At 38.2% G+C, this 18,968-nt stretch overlaps 1 protein-coding gene across 1 annotated transcript in view; it reads right to left on the minus strand.

Moving 5' to 3' along the window:
* Positions 1–18,968, minus strand: part of ENPEP (glutamyl aminopeptidase) — an 87,263-nt gene that overhangs the window by 13,972 nt on the left and 54,323 nt on the right. Inside the window, exons 11-14 of the mRNA XM_003985081.6 lie at positions 17,707–17,786; positions 7,473–7,609; positions 7,287–7,342; positions 41–191 (exon numbers count right to left, since the gene is read on the minus strand). Of these exons, the coding sequence (XP_003985130.2) occupies positions 41–191; positions 7,287–7,342; positions 7,473–7,609; positions 17,707–17,786 (424 nt within the window). The remainder of the gene's footprint in view (positions 1–40; positions 192–7,286; positions 7,343–7,472; positions 7,610–17,706; positions 17,787–18,968) is intronic.

Raw genomic sequence — 18,968 nt, forward strand, 5'->3', positions numbered from 1 at the left:
GCTACATATTTACTTTCATAAGATCTAGCATTAACATCACCTCAATCACAGGGTAAAGCTCTTTATCATCTTCAAACATGCTAATGATATAGGTTACGGCTGAAATTGCTCTCTGCCATGGTAAAAAATCTTCTTCCATTCTGAGATACTTGGTCAAGTTTAGAGCCATGTTATAATCTAGAAGTTGAGCTCTAAGGAAGAGAAAAAAACCAGTTAATTTAAAACCATAGACTAGTACTCATTTGACTGAAAGTACTCATACGGAAATCACAGAATTCAACATTAATGAGAATCCTTCTATTAAACGATTAAGAAAATGGATTTATTTTGGGGGGGCAAGTCAAAGAGGTTTGTTCACATGATGCATTAGTGCTTTCATACTTTCAGTAGTAAAGTGGAAGACAGAATATTGAAAAGTACATTTGAAAAATTGCTAAGGTAAAATTTTGGATAAAAGCCATTTAGCTATGGCTAATATTGATGGATAGACATAAGCTGATTGTAATATACATATGTACCGTGATAAATATATCTTATGGAAATTACATTTGATGTGAAGAAGCATGAATGACAACGCTCATGAATTATGAATACTTAAAACATTCCAATTTAACTTATATTGCCCATTAAAACATCTTTTTCATATACTTCCAAGTAACACTAATAAATATAGATTTTGTTCTTCCACAAAATCTGAAGTTTCTATTGACATTTCAAAGTTTAAAGAATCCAATTTCTTCCTCCTTAAAAGGGATTCTAGAGCCTTTTGAAATACTGTTCTCAGAAATCTGTTATGCCTCACATTTTAGACTAGGTTTTAAAAAAGAACCTTAGATGGGAATCCTGTCTTTTCAAATTACATTTTGAAAGTTTAAGTTAAATAATAAATGTTAAATTATTGAATTAGTAATATTGATGTGTTGGCTATTATGTTTGAAATTATTTTGTGAATGTATAAGACAGTAAATATATCTTGATTTCTTCCCAAGAGTTTGATTACAGGATGTACTAATATTGGATAGAGAAGAATACAAATCTTTGATATCATTTGATTTACATAATGAGATATGATACATAGCTTGTTTTCAGTTCAGAGAGTTGATTTCCCCTATTTTCTCAGTTCCTGATCTTATTTAGAAGGAATTACATTTTGAAGCATTCAACCTCCCTTAATAATAGTATAAATAATATGGAGAAATGGTGTGTTTTATTCAGAATGTTGGTTAAGTAAAAAAAAAAATGTAGAACTTTGTGTTGATACTTGAAACTTGAGAATTTTCTAATTTTAATGATTCTCTATTTTTCCTGGTGGATAGAGCAACAACCATGTCCAGTTGGTGATTTTTTAAGGTGGTTATGAAGAATAGTTGTTGCTCTGAGGATCAATTTAGCGAAGAGAACAATGAAAGTTTAGGAAGGATGACAGATTGTTTGGTCAGAAGCCAAGTGGTCTGTACATTTCAGATAGGTGAAGATTGGAAGGAATGAGTCTTGGTTACTAAGGCCAGAAGAATTGGCTAATTAGGTAGCATAAGTAGAAGAAGGGAATACTATGTATTCAAATGTTGAAAATCAATATCCTATCCCATTGCCTTATATTTTCCAACATGCTTGATAGCTACGCAACAGTTCCATTTTGGTATCACTTGTTTTCTTTAAGTCTGAGTCATATGGTCAGAACGCTGGACTGGGAGTGAATTTTTGCTGATTATTATAGGGATGACATTTTGAGAAATTAGCTGATGCACCTTTCTTTTTCCACAAATTATGTTACTCCACAGCTCCTACTGGTATTTGATAACTCCAGAGGAAGAGCAGCATCATTTAACGTTTATTTATTTTTGAGAGACAGACACAGACAGAGTGTGAGCGGGGGTAGGGCAGAGGGGGACACAGAATCCGAAGCAGGCTCCAGGCTCTGAGCTGTCAGCACAGAGTCCGACACAGGGCTTGAACTCATGAGCCCCGAGATCATGACCTCAGCTGAAGTTGGACTCTTAACCTAGGTGTCCTGAAGAGCAGTATCATTTAGAACTATGATTCTCAAATTTGAGCATACATCAGCAACACCTGGAAAGTTCATTCAATCACATACTCCTGATTTAGCAGGGGTTCTGATTTGGCAGATTTGGAGTAGAGCCCAAGAATCTGAATTTCTCATAAGCTCCTAGGTAGTATTGATACTGCTGGGACCACATGTGAAGACCTGCTTTTGAGAACAAAGTCATCTCTAGTGCCCTTCTCACATCCCCTTACAGTCCTGTGTTGGCTCACAGCTGCCACCTTCTTCAGAGAACAGCCCTTGGCCAAATACAGCCATCCTACCTAAAAGGTTATGCCATCCCCGCCCCTGGCCATTGATTTTAGGATTCAGGAATAAAATAAGCCAACTTGTTTCCCTCAAGTTGGACCCACTCTTCAGCACAATTCATAGCTTTCTAGTGGAATCTAGCAAAGCTCGACTCCATCTGAGACCATATTATGGCTTAGCTTTTTATCCCTGTCCCATTCTGTTTCTCATACTCCCTATCTCATGAGAGTTCTCTCTCAATAAACTACACATACATTAACCCACATTTCATACTCTATTTCTAGAAAGGGAACTCAACCTAGGATATCATTCTTATGCAACTTTGAGTCTCAAATTCCATTAGTTAAATCCATAGACATACAGCATTTCTGAAAGCCAGATGTGGTTAAGAATTTTCTTTATTCATAAATCATCCAGGGGCACCTGGGTGACTCAGTCAGTTGAATGTTTGATTCTTGATTTCGGCTCAGGTCATGATCTCAGGTTCATGAGATGGAGCCATGCATTGGGATTTGCACTGAAAGTGTGGAGCCTGCTTGGGATTCTCTCTCTCTCCCTCTCCCTCTGCCCCTCCTCTGCTCACATTCTCTCTCTCTCTCTCTCAAAATCAATAAACATTTAAAAAAAAACTCTTCCATCAATCTAGCAGAAGCCTAGCTTGATGGACTTAAACTGTCCTATAATCCAGAGAAGAGGGAAGGTAAAACTTAAAGTTTCCACCAAACTCAATGGCCAAGAGGACAAGCAGGTCTAATGAGAGAATTCTTGCTCTCCTCTCTTTGGCTAGGGCAGCCAGGAAGCTTGGGGAATCCTGTAACAAAGGGTTTGTTTTTGCTTCCCTGGATGTGACCTGGAAAGACAGCATAGTCCTCAGAGAAGCTGAGGTAAGCATAGTGTCTTGCCAAACACTACTCTTTACTGGGACATTAGAAACAGTTCAGAGAGGTGCCTGGGTGGAAGGAACTGACCTCATGTGCTCATGTTCCCCCGCAAAGCCTTGGGTGGTGTGGAGAATTTCAAAAGTTCCCATGTGTCTGATCTCTCAGGGTTCACTTGCCAATTAAATTCTAATTTCTGGCTTAAAACAGTCTCTTTGCAAACAAATAGATCCTTTTTGGAGTCTTAGTTGATTACTTCTCCTTCTTTAAAAGGGAGTCCATGGGCGGCGTTGGGGTGGGGGGGGGGAGATTGGGAGGGTGAGGTTGCTTATCCAGGTCTGTGTTGTGCTCTGGTCACCTCTCAAACACCTATAAAATGGTAAAACTAGTGACCTAGAGATCTGTAACCTGGCATAGCTGATGTTCACTTGGCTGTCTTTATTTGCTAACCTGCTCCTCACTTTGGATGTCACAGGAGCCACTGTCTGTGAAGCCTGGCTGAAATTCTGCCCACATCATTAGCTTAGGTGGCCCTTTAAGCCATCCTTTCTGCCCTTCTTCACCTAGAGACCCCTGCTCCCGCCCACTGGCTTGCTAGCCAGTACTCTCTGCTTTCCCTTATGTTACTCTTCACCCCTCTCCTGGCTGTAGCAGAGAGTGGGCCACAGAGCACAATATAAGCTACTGAAAAGGAAAAACCTACGGTAACAGGTGGACCAAAAAAAAAAAAAAAAAAAAAAAGGATTCTTTCTGTCTCAGTTTTGGCAAGGCCCCTTGCCTCACCCCCCTTGGCCTAAATCCCAAAGTAAGATTCAGGCCCACCAAATTGGAACTAACATGGTCAGGATAGATTTTTGTGATTCTTAGCTGATAACCCACCACTAGCCTATTACAGGCATTGGAGAGGCTAGGGGGAGAGAGACATTTTAAAAGAAGCCTTTAGGGGGCCACCTGGGTGGCTCAGTCGATTAAGCATCCAACTTCAGCTCAGGTCATGATCTCACAGTGTGTGGGTTTGAGCCCCGTGTCGGGCTCTGTGCTGACAGCTCAGAGCCTGGAGCCTGCTTCGGATTCTGTGTCTCCCTCTCTCTCTGTCCCACCCCCACCCACACTCTGTCTCTTTCTCTCTCTCTCTCTCAAAAATAAATAAACATTAAAAAAAATTTTTTTAATAAAAATAAAAGAGGGCTTTTGGGAGCGCTGTCAGTGTCCTGTGAATGCTCTCCTTCCACAGGGGAAAGAGGGATACAAGAGGCTTTTCCCCTTATGTCAAGCTTAGGAAAAGAGGCTTTAATGAGACCACTTGACGAGTTTTACCTGTGTAACCCGGAGTTTGGAGGCACAGTGGCCTGGCGTCTGATACCCCAAGAAATCTAAAGGATAAGAGACTATGGTTGACTACTGCTCTGGCCTCACAGTGAAGAGATAAGACTGCATGGGGTGGCCCATCCTTCCAGACTATGCTGGGAGAAAAGATACATGAATACTTCCTGTGGCGCAGAGGTGGTTCTGAGGTTTTCACTTGCTCACCTCAAGGAACTGCAGGAGAAAGACTCTTAGCAATAAAAATGGGTGTGGATGGCAAACACCCGAAGAAAACAGCACACAAGGAAAAGAGTCAGTATTCAACATCTACGAGGTTCAGACGGCACCAAATGTGGACAGTAGGTCAGGCTCTTTCTTCCCTTCACCTGCTCTCCCTTCTGGTTCTCCTTGCCTTAGGTCTGGAGGAAGCAGAGGCAGCCCAGTAAGGGCGGGGGAAAAGTAGAAGTTCCATGCCGAACAATGGGGAGGACATCAAGCACCTTGTTCCTGCTGCAGGTAGCCAGCCTACAACCTGCCTGAGTTGGGGGCAGGAAGGAACTTTAAAGGAAGTTGGTAACTTTGATGGTTTTACTGGACTGGCCATCTACTCAAACTGAGCCTGTCTGGGGGACTTGAAGCGTTGCAAGAATTTTTATTCCTTGTCTTAGACAAATGTACCCATCTGGATATTCATCCAGGGCAGTAAGAGTACTGGCTCCTCAAATTTGGGGACAGGGGAATCAAGAATGCATTTATTTTTAGATGTGCTCTTTTAGTCCTGCTTATGAAACATGATAGTTACATTTCTCTTTGAACAACCGAGCGGAACTGTATGAATTCTTATCCTACCCCAGGCACTTACCTGTGTAACTCCTTTTTTCTCCCTAAAGCTTCAGAGTGATCTGAATGTGTTGTGTGTGAATGTGATGTGTTTCTCCTTTTTTCTCCCTAAAGCTTCAGAGTGATCTGTACCTGGCTGCAGTCAACACTAGTGGACTCTGTTTCCCTGAGTCTTGTTTTCCTCATGTATTACAGAAAGAAATTGGGTGATAGCTCAATAGCCCAGGTGGTAGCTCAGGTATTTTCCAGATGGGTTGCTGTGTGACTCTACATACTTTTTGGTTTTCGGATTTGTTTCACTTTCTTCCTTTCCTTATCTCCTCAAAATTTTACGGGGCTGTGGCCGAGGAGCTGAGCAAATGCGAGAAAGTCTTTCAATCCCATGAGTTATTTGCTTTATACACAGTTCCCCAGAGAGAGCTGTTCAAGAGGCTTTCACTTCTTAAAGCAAAAAGAACTGTCTGCATTGTGTTGTGATGGGAATTAAACCATAAAGAAAGATAGTGCCATTCTGTGTAATTTCTAACAGCCAAGAAGATGCCAAGCTTTGGAAACGGTCATGATGCATTCAGAGGAGAGTTTCCCCCAAAAAGAATTCTTAATGGTTCTATTATGTTTTAAAATATTATCTTCCTTTACCACTTAATTTCCCAGGCCTGTGCAGTGTCTGGGACAGTCAAGGGGTACACTTTAATTAAGTACTTGCTACAGGCCAGACATTGTTTGGGGCGTTTTATGCACATTATTTCATTTATTTCTTACAAGTCTCACCAGGTCACCTCCATTCTACTCAAGAGTCAGAGAGAGGTTAAGAAATTTACTTAAGGTTATACAGAACCAAGATTTTAATCTGGTTCCCCAACTCCTTTTTTAGCCCTACTCATTCCCTCCTTTAAAACTATCGAGAAGGTTTTCTGACTTCCAGTGTATTATCGAGGAAGTCTGTGTAAAATAGTTCTCTCATTCCTTTAGTGCTGGGATACTATCCCTCAGGTATGTATTCAGCTCATATTTAATGAGCTTCTGCCATGGGCCAGTCACAGGAGCTGGGAATAAAATACACCGGGAACATGATCTGGGATCCTACCCTCACTAACTTACAGTTTGGTAGCTTGGTAGGTGAGATGGACAATTAATAAGAAATGACCATATCATATCGTGGTGAAATACAGAGTCCGCAAAAGGGGCACCCAACCCAGACAAAGGGGCCAGTGAAGGCTTTTTTATGTCTAGGATGAGGCCACTACAAAGCCACGAAACCAGTGGCTGTGTCCCTAGCTCCTACAAGTATCAGAAATTTAACAAATACCAGTTGAATTAGTGGTGTTAGACTACTTGAAAACAAAACAAAACAAAACAAAACAAAACCCTCAAAGGTACTGTGGTTACTACTCCTCCATTTCCCTAATACATGTTGATGATTTTTTTTCTAAGCGTAGGTTACGTTCAAGCCATGGGGGGAAAAAAAAAGTCAAATTTCTTAAACGGTACCTTAGTTCTGATCAATCCTAGAGCACCATGTTTCATTCTTTTTACCTTGATTACTTCAACAAGATTTGACAACTCTGGCCATAAAATGATACAATGGGCTTAGTTAGGCTCATAGAACTAAGTTAATGAAATACATTGTCATTTTATTAAATCAAATTATGCAAGTGCACTTTTGAGCATTTGCAAATGTCACTCCTAATTAGCTCAAGGGCTCTGGTATAGTCAAACCCTACTCAAAGGTGAGTTTTTGTGGGTCTGATAAGAGCTAATATCAGTATTTGGGCTATGAGGCTTATATGGGTTTTTAAAAAGAGAGTTAAGGAAAACAATAATGTTATAAATAGTGGTTTTGGATATTTTAAGCTATAACTAATACTTAAACATTGTTGCAACCTTAAGAAAAGAGATTTGGGATACAACCCATAGTATTTTAAATAGTCTAAACTCATTCCAAAATTCACCTTGCCAAGGCAAAAGCATCATCGATAAGACTTGCGCGGTCAGCAGAAGAAAACCCCTGGGAAGAAGAAGAAAATGAGGTAAGAAGCACAATTTCTAAAACAAAGAATGTTGAAAAAAATTAATATCATTCAAGCCGTTGTTCTTAGAACAAAAATAAAACAATTCACAACCACTGCTACTCTTACCTTGTGGTTGAAGGAAAGATTGGTAGCTATCCATTCCCAAGTTGGTACTTCATAATTTACACGATAAAACCCAATATGATCTGGGTTTATTTTGAGAAAAACATTTCCAGCAGGATTAGAAGAGTTCAAAGTGATTCCTGTGGTAGTAAATAAACACTAATGAGAAACATGTTTGCATATACTGTAAACACAGAGAAATTAGGCCCAGAGGGTCAGAAGAAAAGAAAAGAAATATCAGCTCAAGGAGTCAAGTTTGATTTGGATCCAAAGCCCCAAAGCCTAATTCTTATTTAGTTGCCTAATTTTAGAATGTCACTGTAGTACGTGAGCTGAAAAAGAATAACTTATGTAAATAAGCGTCCTGTGATTTGTGACTTATACTTCTTACTGGTAGTAGCTTGCCAAAGGAGTGAAATAATTCTGTGCTTGTCAATCCTTCAATAAAAGTAAACAATGCCCAAAGACAGAGTGGTTAGTGCTTCTGGGGGTAGTCTGCATATTTCTAATCGTGATGGATGAATTACACAAAGAATATGCACTGGGCAGCCTGGGGAGGCGATAAAAATGTAAACATTTCAAACAATACTTTATTTATTAAAATCAACATTCAAATTGATGGAAATGGCTATTGCCTAGCAGAACAATGATTTGAGCATCAGTAATGCTTTTAAAATGTCAAGAAGGCTCGCAATAGAACTGAAATCCAAATACGACATTCTTGATTTTGTAATCCATTTCATACTTGCTCTTCCAATTTTATTTATCTTTGTAAAGTCTTCTGTTTCCTTATTTCAGTTGATCACATCAATGCTTTTCAGCAATGGATTTGCCAAATGAACTCTCTTTCTAAAGTAGCATCCAGTATTTACAGAGGGCTCTAGTATATAGATTTTAGAAGCTCAGCATTGAAGGAACAGAGACTTAAGTGTAAGATAAAAAAAATTCACTTAAAATAATAGCTGTGGGGCGCCTGCCTGGGTGGCGCAGTCGGTTAAGCTTCCGACTTCAGCCGGGTCACGATCTCGCGGTCCGTGAGTTCGAGCCCCGCGTCAGGCTCTGGGCTGATGGCTCAGAGCCTGGAGCCTGTTTCCGATTCTGTGTCTCCCTCTCTCTCTGCCCCTCCCCCGTTCATGCTCTGTCTCTCTCTGTCCCCCCAAAAATAAATAAACGTTGAAAAATAATAGCTGTGCTCTGACACGACCAGTATTTATTTGTTAGTGTTACTCCTATACTCTTTAATTCATACACTCTCTCGTTTGCATGGACAATATGCAGTGTAAGTAATGGTGTGAGAATAGTTAGTATATTTGAAAATTTTCAATTTTAATGTAGTGAGGATGTAGGATGTGATATCGGAAAATAGAAGATGAAGCTGGAAATAAAGTCTGGCTCTTCAAAGTACAAGAGCCACATGCCATGTGAAGGACTCCGTCTTCTGAGAGGCAGAGAAGATTTTTAAGCAGGGAAATAACATGCTCACGTCTGCTTCATAGAAAGATACCTTTGCTAGTGGTGTGAGAGAGATATTGGAAGGAGATTTAGAGTCTCCTGTAATAACGTAGGGCAAGGGAGAATAAGGGCTTACTCTAATGTGGAGGCAACGAAAAAAGAAAGGAAGTGATGCATTCAAGAGACACATCACAGGTTAAAAGCAACAGTTGGTTTTCTTACTTGATGTGGAAAGTCAGAGGAGAGGAAAGTGGCTTGCATGATTGGATAAATAATGATGTTGCCATTACGGAGTAGAGGAAGATGAGTTAGTCTGGGAGGAAAGATGATTTAAATTTTGGAAGTGTTCACGAGGGTTGGAAGATCTCCAGGATGCAGTAGTTTTTCATAATACATGAGTAAGCTCTTCAGCAAGACAATACTTTTTTTTAGGAGCGTTCAGAGGAGGTACTTGACAAATTATAAACCTTTACCTCACTCACGTAGTATTTATCTTTCTTTGTCATTCTCCCATGGACAGGCTGTTGAAAGGAAGCTAATCTTTTGGCAACCGTACACTTTGGATGTTTGGATCTGGAGGAGAGCCTCTTGCTAAGCACAGAGACATATGTTACAGGAGAAAGAGCATGAACTTTCGAGTCTGACAGATCTAGGATAAAACCCTTGCTCTGTGACTGACTAGCTGTGTGATCTTGGCCAAATCACTTGACCTCTCTGTGTCCCAGTTCACCATAAGGGAAATAGGGATAAAAATCCCTCACAGGACTGTTGTGAAGATTAAATAAGATAACATCAGTAAAGCGTTGGTCACACAGTGATTTGTCCAACAGATGGTAGCTATCCTCATTATTATGAAAGGGGATATGGCACAGTTCTATAAATAGCAAGGCAAATATAAATAACATTGAGAAGTTCCTGGCAATCCATCTAAATACTGCAGTATTTTAGTGTGCTTTATATATACCTAGTTAAGCCTATCTCGGGTTACTGTGATTTTTCTCACTTTATAGATGAGGAAGCTGAGATCCAGGAAGTCAGTAGTTATGGACTTTCCAAGTTCATGCTACCTTCAGAACAGTTGTCAACAGCAAAAGACTGTTGGGTTGTTTAGTTGCATAGTGAAGTAAGTAGGACTAAAAATACTGGTGGCCATTCCCCGCGGCACATGGAAGTCAGGGCATATGTTTCCTTTCCTTTCTCCACTTACCGTTATTTTTTTTTTCTGATTTTAACGGTTGTATGTGTTCCTTACAGTTCCAAATATGTATTTGGAAGATAACAAAAAAAAGCATAATGAAGAATATAAAAATTACCCACCACTAGTTAATGTAATACTTATTTCTACCGCATGTGTGTCGTCTATATATGTGCATAAACACGCACACAGTACACATAATGGAACTTTACTGTTTTTAGGATTCGTAATCCTTTTCATTTAAAAGTATATTTAGGGGGCGTTTGGGTGGCTCAGTCTGTGAAGCAACCGACTCTTGATTTTGGCTCAGGTCATGATCTCTTGGTTCAGTTCATGAGTTCGAGCCCCGCATCGGGCTCTGTGCTGACAGCATGGAACCTGCTTGGGAGATTCTCTCTCTCCCTCCATCCTCCCTCTCTCTTTCTCCCTCTTTCTCTGCCCCTCCCTCACTCTTGCTTTCTCACTCTTTCAAAATAAATAAATAAACTTTAAAAAAATGTATATTGTAAACACCTTGAAATTTTGTTTTCTATGCAGAGATCCCCCACTACCAGGGGGAAAGTAATGCATTCCTGTGAAACCTTTCATAAGCTGAAATGACATAGAAGAGTATCTCCCACTTTCTAAAAGTCTGTATAATACCACTTTGTTTCTGCAAAGGATCTACGTTAGTACCTGTTTTTGCTAACCGAAAGAAATCCAAAGAGCATGTTCATTTTTATAAAAAAGTCATTACCATACCAATATAGGTCTTATTTTAACATGAAATGGCAGAATATGAACTTTCAGAAAGCACGGAATACCTGTATGTGAAATGGAAATTTAATGGCCACATAACAACCTGTCATTCAATTTATAAATTGTCTTGTTCTGTTTCTTGCTAGTTTTATGTATAAAAGTGTTGCAGGAATTCTTTCTGGGTAGGAGTTCTCTCTAGAAAATTCCCTTTTTCTTTTATTTGTCTGGATGGTGGAGAAGACGGATAATTCCTTTTTCACAATTTCATCCAGGGGCTAATTAATTTCAATCCAGATAACTTCAGTAACAGAACTCATGTAACAGTTCTTTAATACAGGCATACCTCACTTTATTGAAATTTGCTTCACTGTGCTTTGCAGATACTTTTTTTTTTTTTTTTTACAGATTGAAGGTTTGTGGCAACCCTCCATGGAGCAAGTCCATTGGCATCATTTTTCCAAGAGCACTTGCTCACCTGTGTCTCTGTGTCACATTTGGGTAATTCTTGCAACATTTTAAACTTTTTCATTATTACTATATTTGTTATGGTGATCTGTGCTCAGTGATTATGACTCACTGAAAGCTCAGATAATGGTTAGTAAATGTAGCAATAAAGTATTGTTTTGATTAAGGTATATCCACTGTTTTTTAGATATAATGCTATTGCACACTTAACAGACTACAGTATAGCGTAAATGTAACTTTTATGTTACGTAGTAGGAAACCAAAAGATCTGTTTGACTTCCCTTACTGCCATATTCACTCTGTTGTGGTAGTCTAGAGCCAAACCCACAGTATCTCTGAGATGTGCAGGTATACCATTTTATATAAATAATTATAACAAACTTTAGACAACTAGACTATCAAGCTTGTGAGAGTTTGATAATTGTAGAGAAAGAAACATTCTTCTTTAGTGATGTAAATGCTTTGTTGCATTGAACTTTTAAGCAAATTCTTTTCAGCGTAAAATGACAGTTTGTGCATCACTTAATAGTAAAACAGCTGAAAAATACAAAAGTAGTAATTTTTGACTAATGACACACAACTTACACTTGAGGAGCTAAAATTTTCTAGTAGGATGCAGTATCAGAATTTAGAGTCAAGGAAGAAAGCTTTACTCTCTTAAACTAAGACTAACATGATCTATTATAAAATTGGTTGGTTATACATTTGTGGTAAAATTTTCAACAAATCACTTATTTAAGAAAATATTAATGATTGTGCTAGTAACAATTATAGAGTCCCTCCTAATCTCAGCAAGTGGCTTAAAGAATCTCCCTAAAAAGAAAGGGGTAGTTTTAACATGTAATATATAATAAACGGGAATCTAGAAAATGCAACCTGGCTACCACGATGAAGGATTATCACTGGTGATGGTTTTGTTGCTTGGAAAAAAATAATTGCAAAGAAGAGTTGGGTAGTAAAGATCTGTCAGTGTGTCTCAGTCTGCCTAGGGAAGCAGGTGCACCGTTGAGCTGGTACATGTGTTTCATATCTTTAACAGATTGCCTCCTATAGAGAACAGTGTATGTGGCAGAGGTCTATTGGTGATTTACCACACTCCTCTCTTCCTCCTGGGTATACAGCTAGACTACATTTATTAACCTCCCTTGCAGTTAGGTAGCAACATGGGACTGACATCTGGACACAAATTGTGCGCAGAAGTAATAGATGCACTTCTAGACTTGGTCCTTCCATTATCTTCCTCTGTCTTCTGGTCAGATGCAAAGACCTGGCAGAGGAGTCGAAAGTTCAGGGGGTTGGTGGAGCCATAAGAAGGAGAAAGACAGGATTTCTAAGTTATTATTTGGGAGTGAGCCACCTAGAAGAGATGGCAGGTGAGGAATACCTCCATCGGACTGTTGCATGAATAAGAAACTTTTATTGCATCAAAATAGCCTCTAAATACAATAATTAGACTCCCCTGGTTAATGCAATATATAAAGCTATCACAGCTTGATGAAATCTCTAAAATAATTGATCTACCTTAACTCTCTCTTTACTCTTATTAAGTAAACTTTCTTCCTGGAAAGAGATACCTACTTAGCTGGCATGAGTATTCTGGTTCACCTTGGCCAGTATATTTTTATTTGTATAAATTAACAAATTAGCATTCTTATATGTTTGCTTTGTGTGAATAAATCTTTCAAGATTTGGTTGACCAGGGATGAATTGATGAAACTGAGCTTTTGAATCTGCAAAACTGAATTCATAATGACTGAATCAAAATTCAAACATTCCAAGAGGCTCAGCTTGAAAGAATGAAGTCTCTCCTTCTTTCTCTGTTATTAAATTTAAAAAAATATACACCCATAATTATTTTGATATTAAATATACTTAAATATAACTACCATAAAATTCTAGTAATATTCTATTTATATGTAGTCAAAATTTGGCTATCTAAACCATCCAGAATGTATTCTCAGACCTGAAAGATTTATGAAAACGGCTAACACAAAGTCATTACCATCTCTTATGGCCTAGGAGAAACTTAGGCCATTACAAACACCTATGTTATTTTTTTTTTAACGTTTATTTATTTTTGAGACAGAGAGAGACAGAGCATGAACGGGGGAGGGTCAGAGAGAGGGAGACACAGAATCTGAAACAGGCTCCGGGCTCTGAGCTGTCAGCACAGGGGCCCGATGTGGGGCTCGAACTCACGGACCGCAAGATCGTGACCTGAGCCGAAGTCGGCGCTCAACCGACTGAGCCACCCAGGCGCCCCCAAACACCTATCTTAAAATATTATGTTTTAGTAGGATTAGTTATCTGGCATCATGTGATGACCTTCAAGTCTTCTAAATGTTAGAAAGCAGCAGATTAAAAAGAAAAAAGGGGGTATACTACTAAATGTAGGTGCACTGACAAAATAGTAGGCAGTACTAAGGATAGAGGCATAATTAAAGTATACACATAATTAAATATACATAACTAAATATACACATGTATCCTCTAAAAGCACAGCAGTCTGAAGGCAAACAAGCCTTCATGAAGCAAGGGCTTACTAAACTCTTAGTAAGTCTTACGTTGTGCACAGAACCTCATTGGGAATAGGGTGGTTTCCTGACCTGTCATCAAGGAGTTTGATGTATAGATTGTATCTTCAAGGAGTTTATAATTTACTTAAAAAAGAAAAGACAGAGCATATGGATGTTAAATAATGATATTTAAAATATAAAGCAATAATAGTAGGAATAAGGAAGGATTGGTTAAACTGATTGCACAAAACATACTATAAACAGTGAGAAGAGAGATTATGCAGGGCAGGTTAGAAGAGCCTGACAAGAGTCTGTGATAGAGGTCCTCTATAAATTACATGTTAAATTTTTTTCATGTTTAAAATATCATGTGCAACACAAATGTAAATAGAAGGCCTTGGGGGAAGTCCCAACATTGCCTGGGAAATCTCTAACTGATGAATCATCAGAGAAACCAAGAGGAGGGTGGTAGGGCTGGTAACCTGAGCTGATTGTCCATTCAGTGCACTTGGGACGTGTTTGTCATCTGTGCTCTGAGTTGAGAACTGAAGATGTCCTTAAACAGGAAACAGGAACTTATTGCATAGCCTAAAAATGGAGCAGGCACTTTGAAGTAGGAAGAGATGTCTAGTTTGCTTCTGGCTAAGGGAGCAGTCATGATTCTGAAATTTCAGATAAAGACATGTTTGTCTTCAAAGCCCTGTAAACATTAGAGCCTCTCCATTCATTCTTTCACTTATTCATTCAATAAACAATTACTGGGTACCTGCTGAATATATAGAACAACCACAACACCAAAACCCAATAAGCTCTATTTCCTTAAGAAATATTCTATGGGGAGGGGAAAGACAGCTAAATCAAGTTATAGCCACAAAAAAAAAATGTGTTCAGTGTAAAGACAGAGGGATACAGTTGCTGGGAGAGCCTTCTGCCCTCACTTTCCCACTAGCATTCTCTGTCCAGAGCACAGTGCTTGTCTACACTTGGTCAATCCTATCATCCATTTAAACACTACTTCTACCACCCCTAACTCTCAGCCTAGATGTCCTTTTCTTTAGTAAACTTTCCTGAACCCCCAAATCTGGGCTGGTGCTTCCTTCAGTGAGCCCCCATGGCCACACCAGACACTCAGGACACATATCTGCCTGCTGACTCGTCTGCACCTCCCCAGACAGTAAGCACGGAGAGGGTAAGGATTTTTTCCCCCCTCAGCATTATCTCCATGCCTACCACTGTGTCTGGCACATAAGTGAGCTCTCAGTAAATACTTGCTTGAAAGAACTAATTAATTAATAAGGATTAAATTTATTATTCATATATTTTGTCTACCAAGCACATAATTCATGTAAAAAATGTTTATTGTTAACTCTTCAAGTTTATTTTACAAAACACCCGAGTAAGCTTAGTTATCTGGAAAATTCACTTTTACAGAAACCTCATTCCATGAAAATGCTGTTAGCATAGACAAATTATTCATGCTTTTAAACCTGTTAACAGCAAATCAAGAAGCTGCCAAAACATTCCTCTAACCCTCAGTTAACCAATGGTAACCAATGGCAAATATATGTAGTAATATGTTAAACCAAATTCACTGAGAACTTTCCAATGGAATGGTAGCCTCATTTTGTGCTTTATCAGTGGTATTGCCCATTTTAAAGTGTCTCTTTTGTCTTCTCCATTTTCCATTGGCACATGCTTATGAGTAAGAAAATGGTCAAAAGGCATATCACAAAAGATAGAGTTCAGTATTCAAGTAAACATAATCATATAAAAAATAGTAAGACAAAATGGCATTGATCTGGGAAGTCTAGAGGAATTCAGGAGGAATGTTGACCGTAACAATCAAAGTAATTGTTAGTATAAATGATCAAGAGAAAGTTTTATAGCAAAAGCAACAGAAAGGGTGCTTACCTTGACAGTAACAAAGCTGGTAGAATTTATAGTAAAAATTAAACACACACACACAAATTTATAATAGAAGTAAAAAACCCCAAAGGTGAAAAAAACCTACTGCATTCACAGAAAAATTTGTACACAAATGTTTACAGCGGCATTAACAGCTAAAAAGTAGAAATAATCCAAATGCCCATCAACTGATAAATAGATAAATGAGAGGTCGTATATCGATACGATGTGAATATAATTCATCAGTAAAAAAGAATGAAGTATTGATACATGCTATGACATGGATGAACCTTGAAAACATTATTCTAAATGTAAAAAGCTAGCCATGAAATGCTACGTATATCATTTCGTTATAGGAAATGTCCAAATAGGCAAATCTATACAGACAGTAGATCCATGGTTGCTTAGGGCTGGGGTATAGAAGGAAAGAGGGATTGAGAGCTAAAGGGCATGGAATTTATTTTTGAGGTGATTATTCTACACTGGACTGTGGTGATGGTTACACATACCTGTGAATGTAATAAAAAACACTTTAGGGGCGCCTGGGTGGCTCAGTCGGTTGAGTGTCCGACTTCGGCTCAGCTCATGATCTCGCACTCCGTGAGTTCAACCCCGCATCGGGCTCTGTGCTGACCGCTCAGAGCCTGGAGCCTGTTTCCGATTCTGTGTCTCCCTCTCTCTCTGACCCTCCCCTGTTCATGCTCTGACTCTCTCTGTCTCAAAAATAAATAAATGTTAAAAAAAAATAAAAAAAAAACACTTTAAATGGGTGAATTGCATAATATGTGAATTTTATCTCAATGAGGTTGTTTTAAAAAATCAACCTCCTGGAAATTGGATGAAAATTTACTTGTTAGGGGAAATCATAATTAATATTTTACACTATTTTGTAGGAGCAAATATGTAAATAAAGGATAGATTATTTACTTTTATTCCTAAGAAGTCACAAGGGAGAGTCCATGCCAAATGCTTTTCTGAAACCAAACCTGCATGGGATGGGGTGAAGAAGAGTATCATTTGTCTTCTAAAAGAAATGATTTTGAAATGTAAAACAAGTACAATGGTAAAAGTATAAAAAGTAGCAATCTTCTAGGATGCCCTATTATTTTTTCAGCCATCTGAAGGAGAGAACATGAGATAAGGTCTCCCTGTTTTTATACTACTAAATTTTTTCAAGAAAGGAAAAGACAAACCACAGGGGATAGACTATAGAAACATATTTCCAGTTGATTTAAGTCAGCATAGTAGCCGCAGCTGGATTTTAACACAGGCACATACCAAGTAATTCACTTAGGGGGATGGATGGATGGATGGATGGACGGATGGACGGATGGATGGATGGATGGACGGACAGATGGTTGGAAGGAAGGAAGGAAGGAAGGAAGGAAGGAAGGAAGGAAGGAAGGAAGGAAGGAAGGAAGGAAATAGATACAGATAGTGCTTTGAGCTATTGGTGACAATTTACAACTTAGAAAAGAATTTGGAGTCATTAAAAATTCTAATATTATACTGAATTGGAAAAATGATAGGTCTAATTTAATGACAGCATTTTAAGAAACCAGGCTTGGTTTTAAGAAATTCCATGACTTACTTCTCTGTTCTAAAGGAAAAATAGTAAAGTTGAAAAAGAAGGAAGAAAGGAAAGGAAGGAAGAAATGAGGAAGGGGGGAAGAAAGAAAGAAAACTTATGCATTAATCATCCAATGACTGGGTGTGTGACACTTCTCCTTTGGGCATGGGTATTTGTTATCAAGTCATGGTAAATCATTAAAAAGAATATCACAAGGTGGAAAATTTCTCATTATTAGAGATAAGAGCTTGAATTCATTGATAAATTACTTAAGAGTTCTGTTTTAGCTGAAATTTACATTAGAAGCTCCAGATTTATTGTTGCTTCTTTACACTTACATTAGTTTAGTGTGGTATATTAATGCAAAGAAGAAATAAATCAATTGATGAAATTTACCTCCTGTTTCTGACCTGTTGTAGAATGTAATACTTGATACATTATCTTCAGTCCATTTAACTGGAATATTCCATGTGTAACTAAAGTTTTTTAAAAAGGAAAATTTAACTTTTATTACTAAAAAATAAAAACATTTCCCAAATAAAAATTAAAAAGCAATAGACAAGCATATTTTCCTCATAAACGAATATCCAGTGTATAGGATACAATTAAAGCAATTAATATAACACTCTTTAGAGATGAAGATAGGCTATATAACTGCTTCCAATTTCTATAAATCTCTAAAATTTGGAACTTTGTATCAACAAATTAGCTAAGCATGATGATTATTTCAATAAAATGTGTTGAGGCTTTGGAATAAAGATATTGCACAAATGTAACTCATTATATAATAACATTGACCATTCACACTCATACTTACACATAATCTAATATGGTTTGTTTGTCAAGGAACACAAAGCATTTTTCAAATTCAGAAGACAATCTTAAAATGCCACAAAGGAAATAACACATTTTAGAAATTATGTTGAAATTCAACTTGTAGCACCACCATCATCCCTTAAAGATTCTCATGCTCTTCAAATATCTCCTATTTTACGTATGAATCAGGTGTGCTGCAAAGGAAAAATTATCAGACAAACATGTTCCAGGGTTTCTTGGTGTTCTCTTTAGTTACTTAATATTTTCTTGGGGAGCAGGGTGAAGAGGTTATTTTTGTCCTTTGGTCCCATATATACTCAACATTTTATTTTATTAAAAAAAATTTTTTTTAATTTATTTTTGAGAGACAAAGTGAGGCAGAGCACAAGCAGGGGAAGGCCAGAGAGAGAAGGAGACACAGAATCTGAAGCAGTCTCCAGGCTCTGAGGAAGCGGTCAGCACAGAGCCTGATGCGGGGCTCAAACCCACAAACCGTGAGACCATGACCTGATCCGAAGTCGGTCACTTAACCAACTGAGCCACCCAGGCGCCCCTATACATAACATTTTATTATTGAAATCTCATAAAAGACGTCTTAAAGTTTTTTGATTGTTCTCATATCATGTACCATCAATCAGAAAATACAACAGATCTAGAAAGAAGATGAATGTGCTTGGATTTGGTTACCAACTCAAAGTTCACCTTGTTTTTCTACATCTGTGATCATTCAAGTCTCTAACAGAGAATGCGGAATGATACTTCTTTTCAATTTATAATAAAATTTATGTAATTCAGGGAGAACACATTTTGCCATCTCCATGAAAGAAGTAATCCTTTGTTTT

This window comes from Felis catus, chromosome B1, assembly GCF_018350175.1.
Source record: "Felis catus isolate Fca126 chromosome B1, F.catus_Fca126_mat1.0, whole genome shotgun sequence".
Classification (NCBI taxonomy): Eukaryota; Metazoa; Chordata; class Mammalia; order Carnivora; family Felidae; genus Felis; species Felis catus.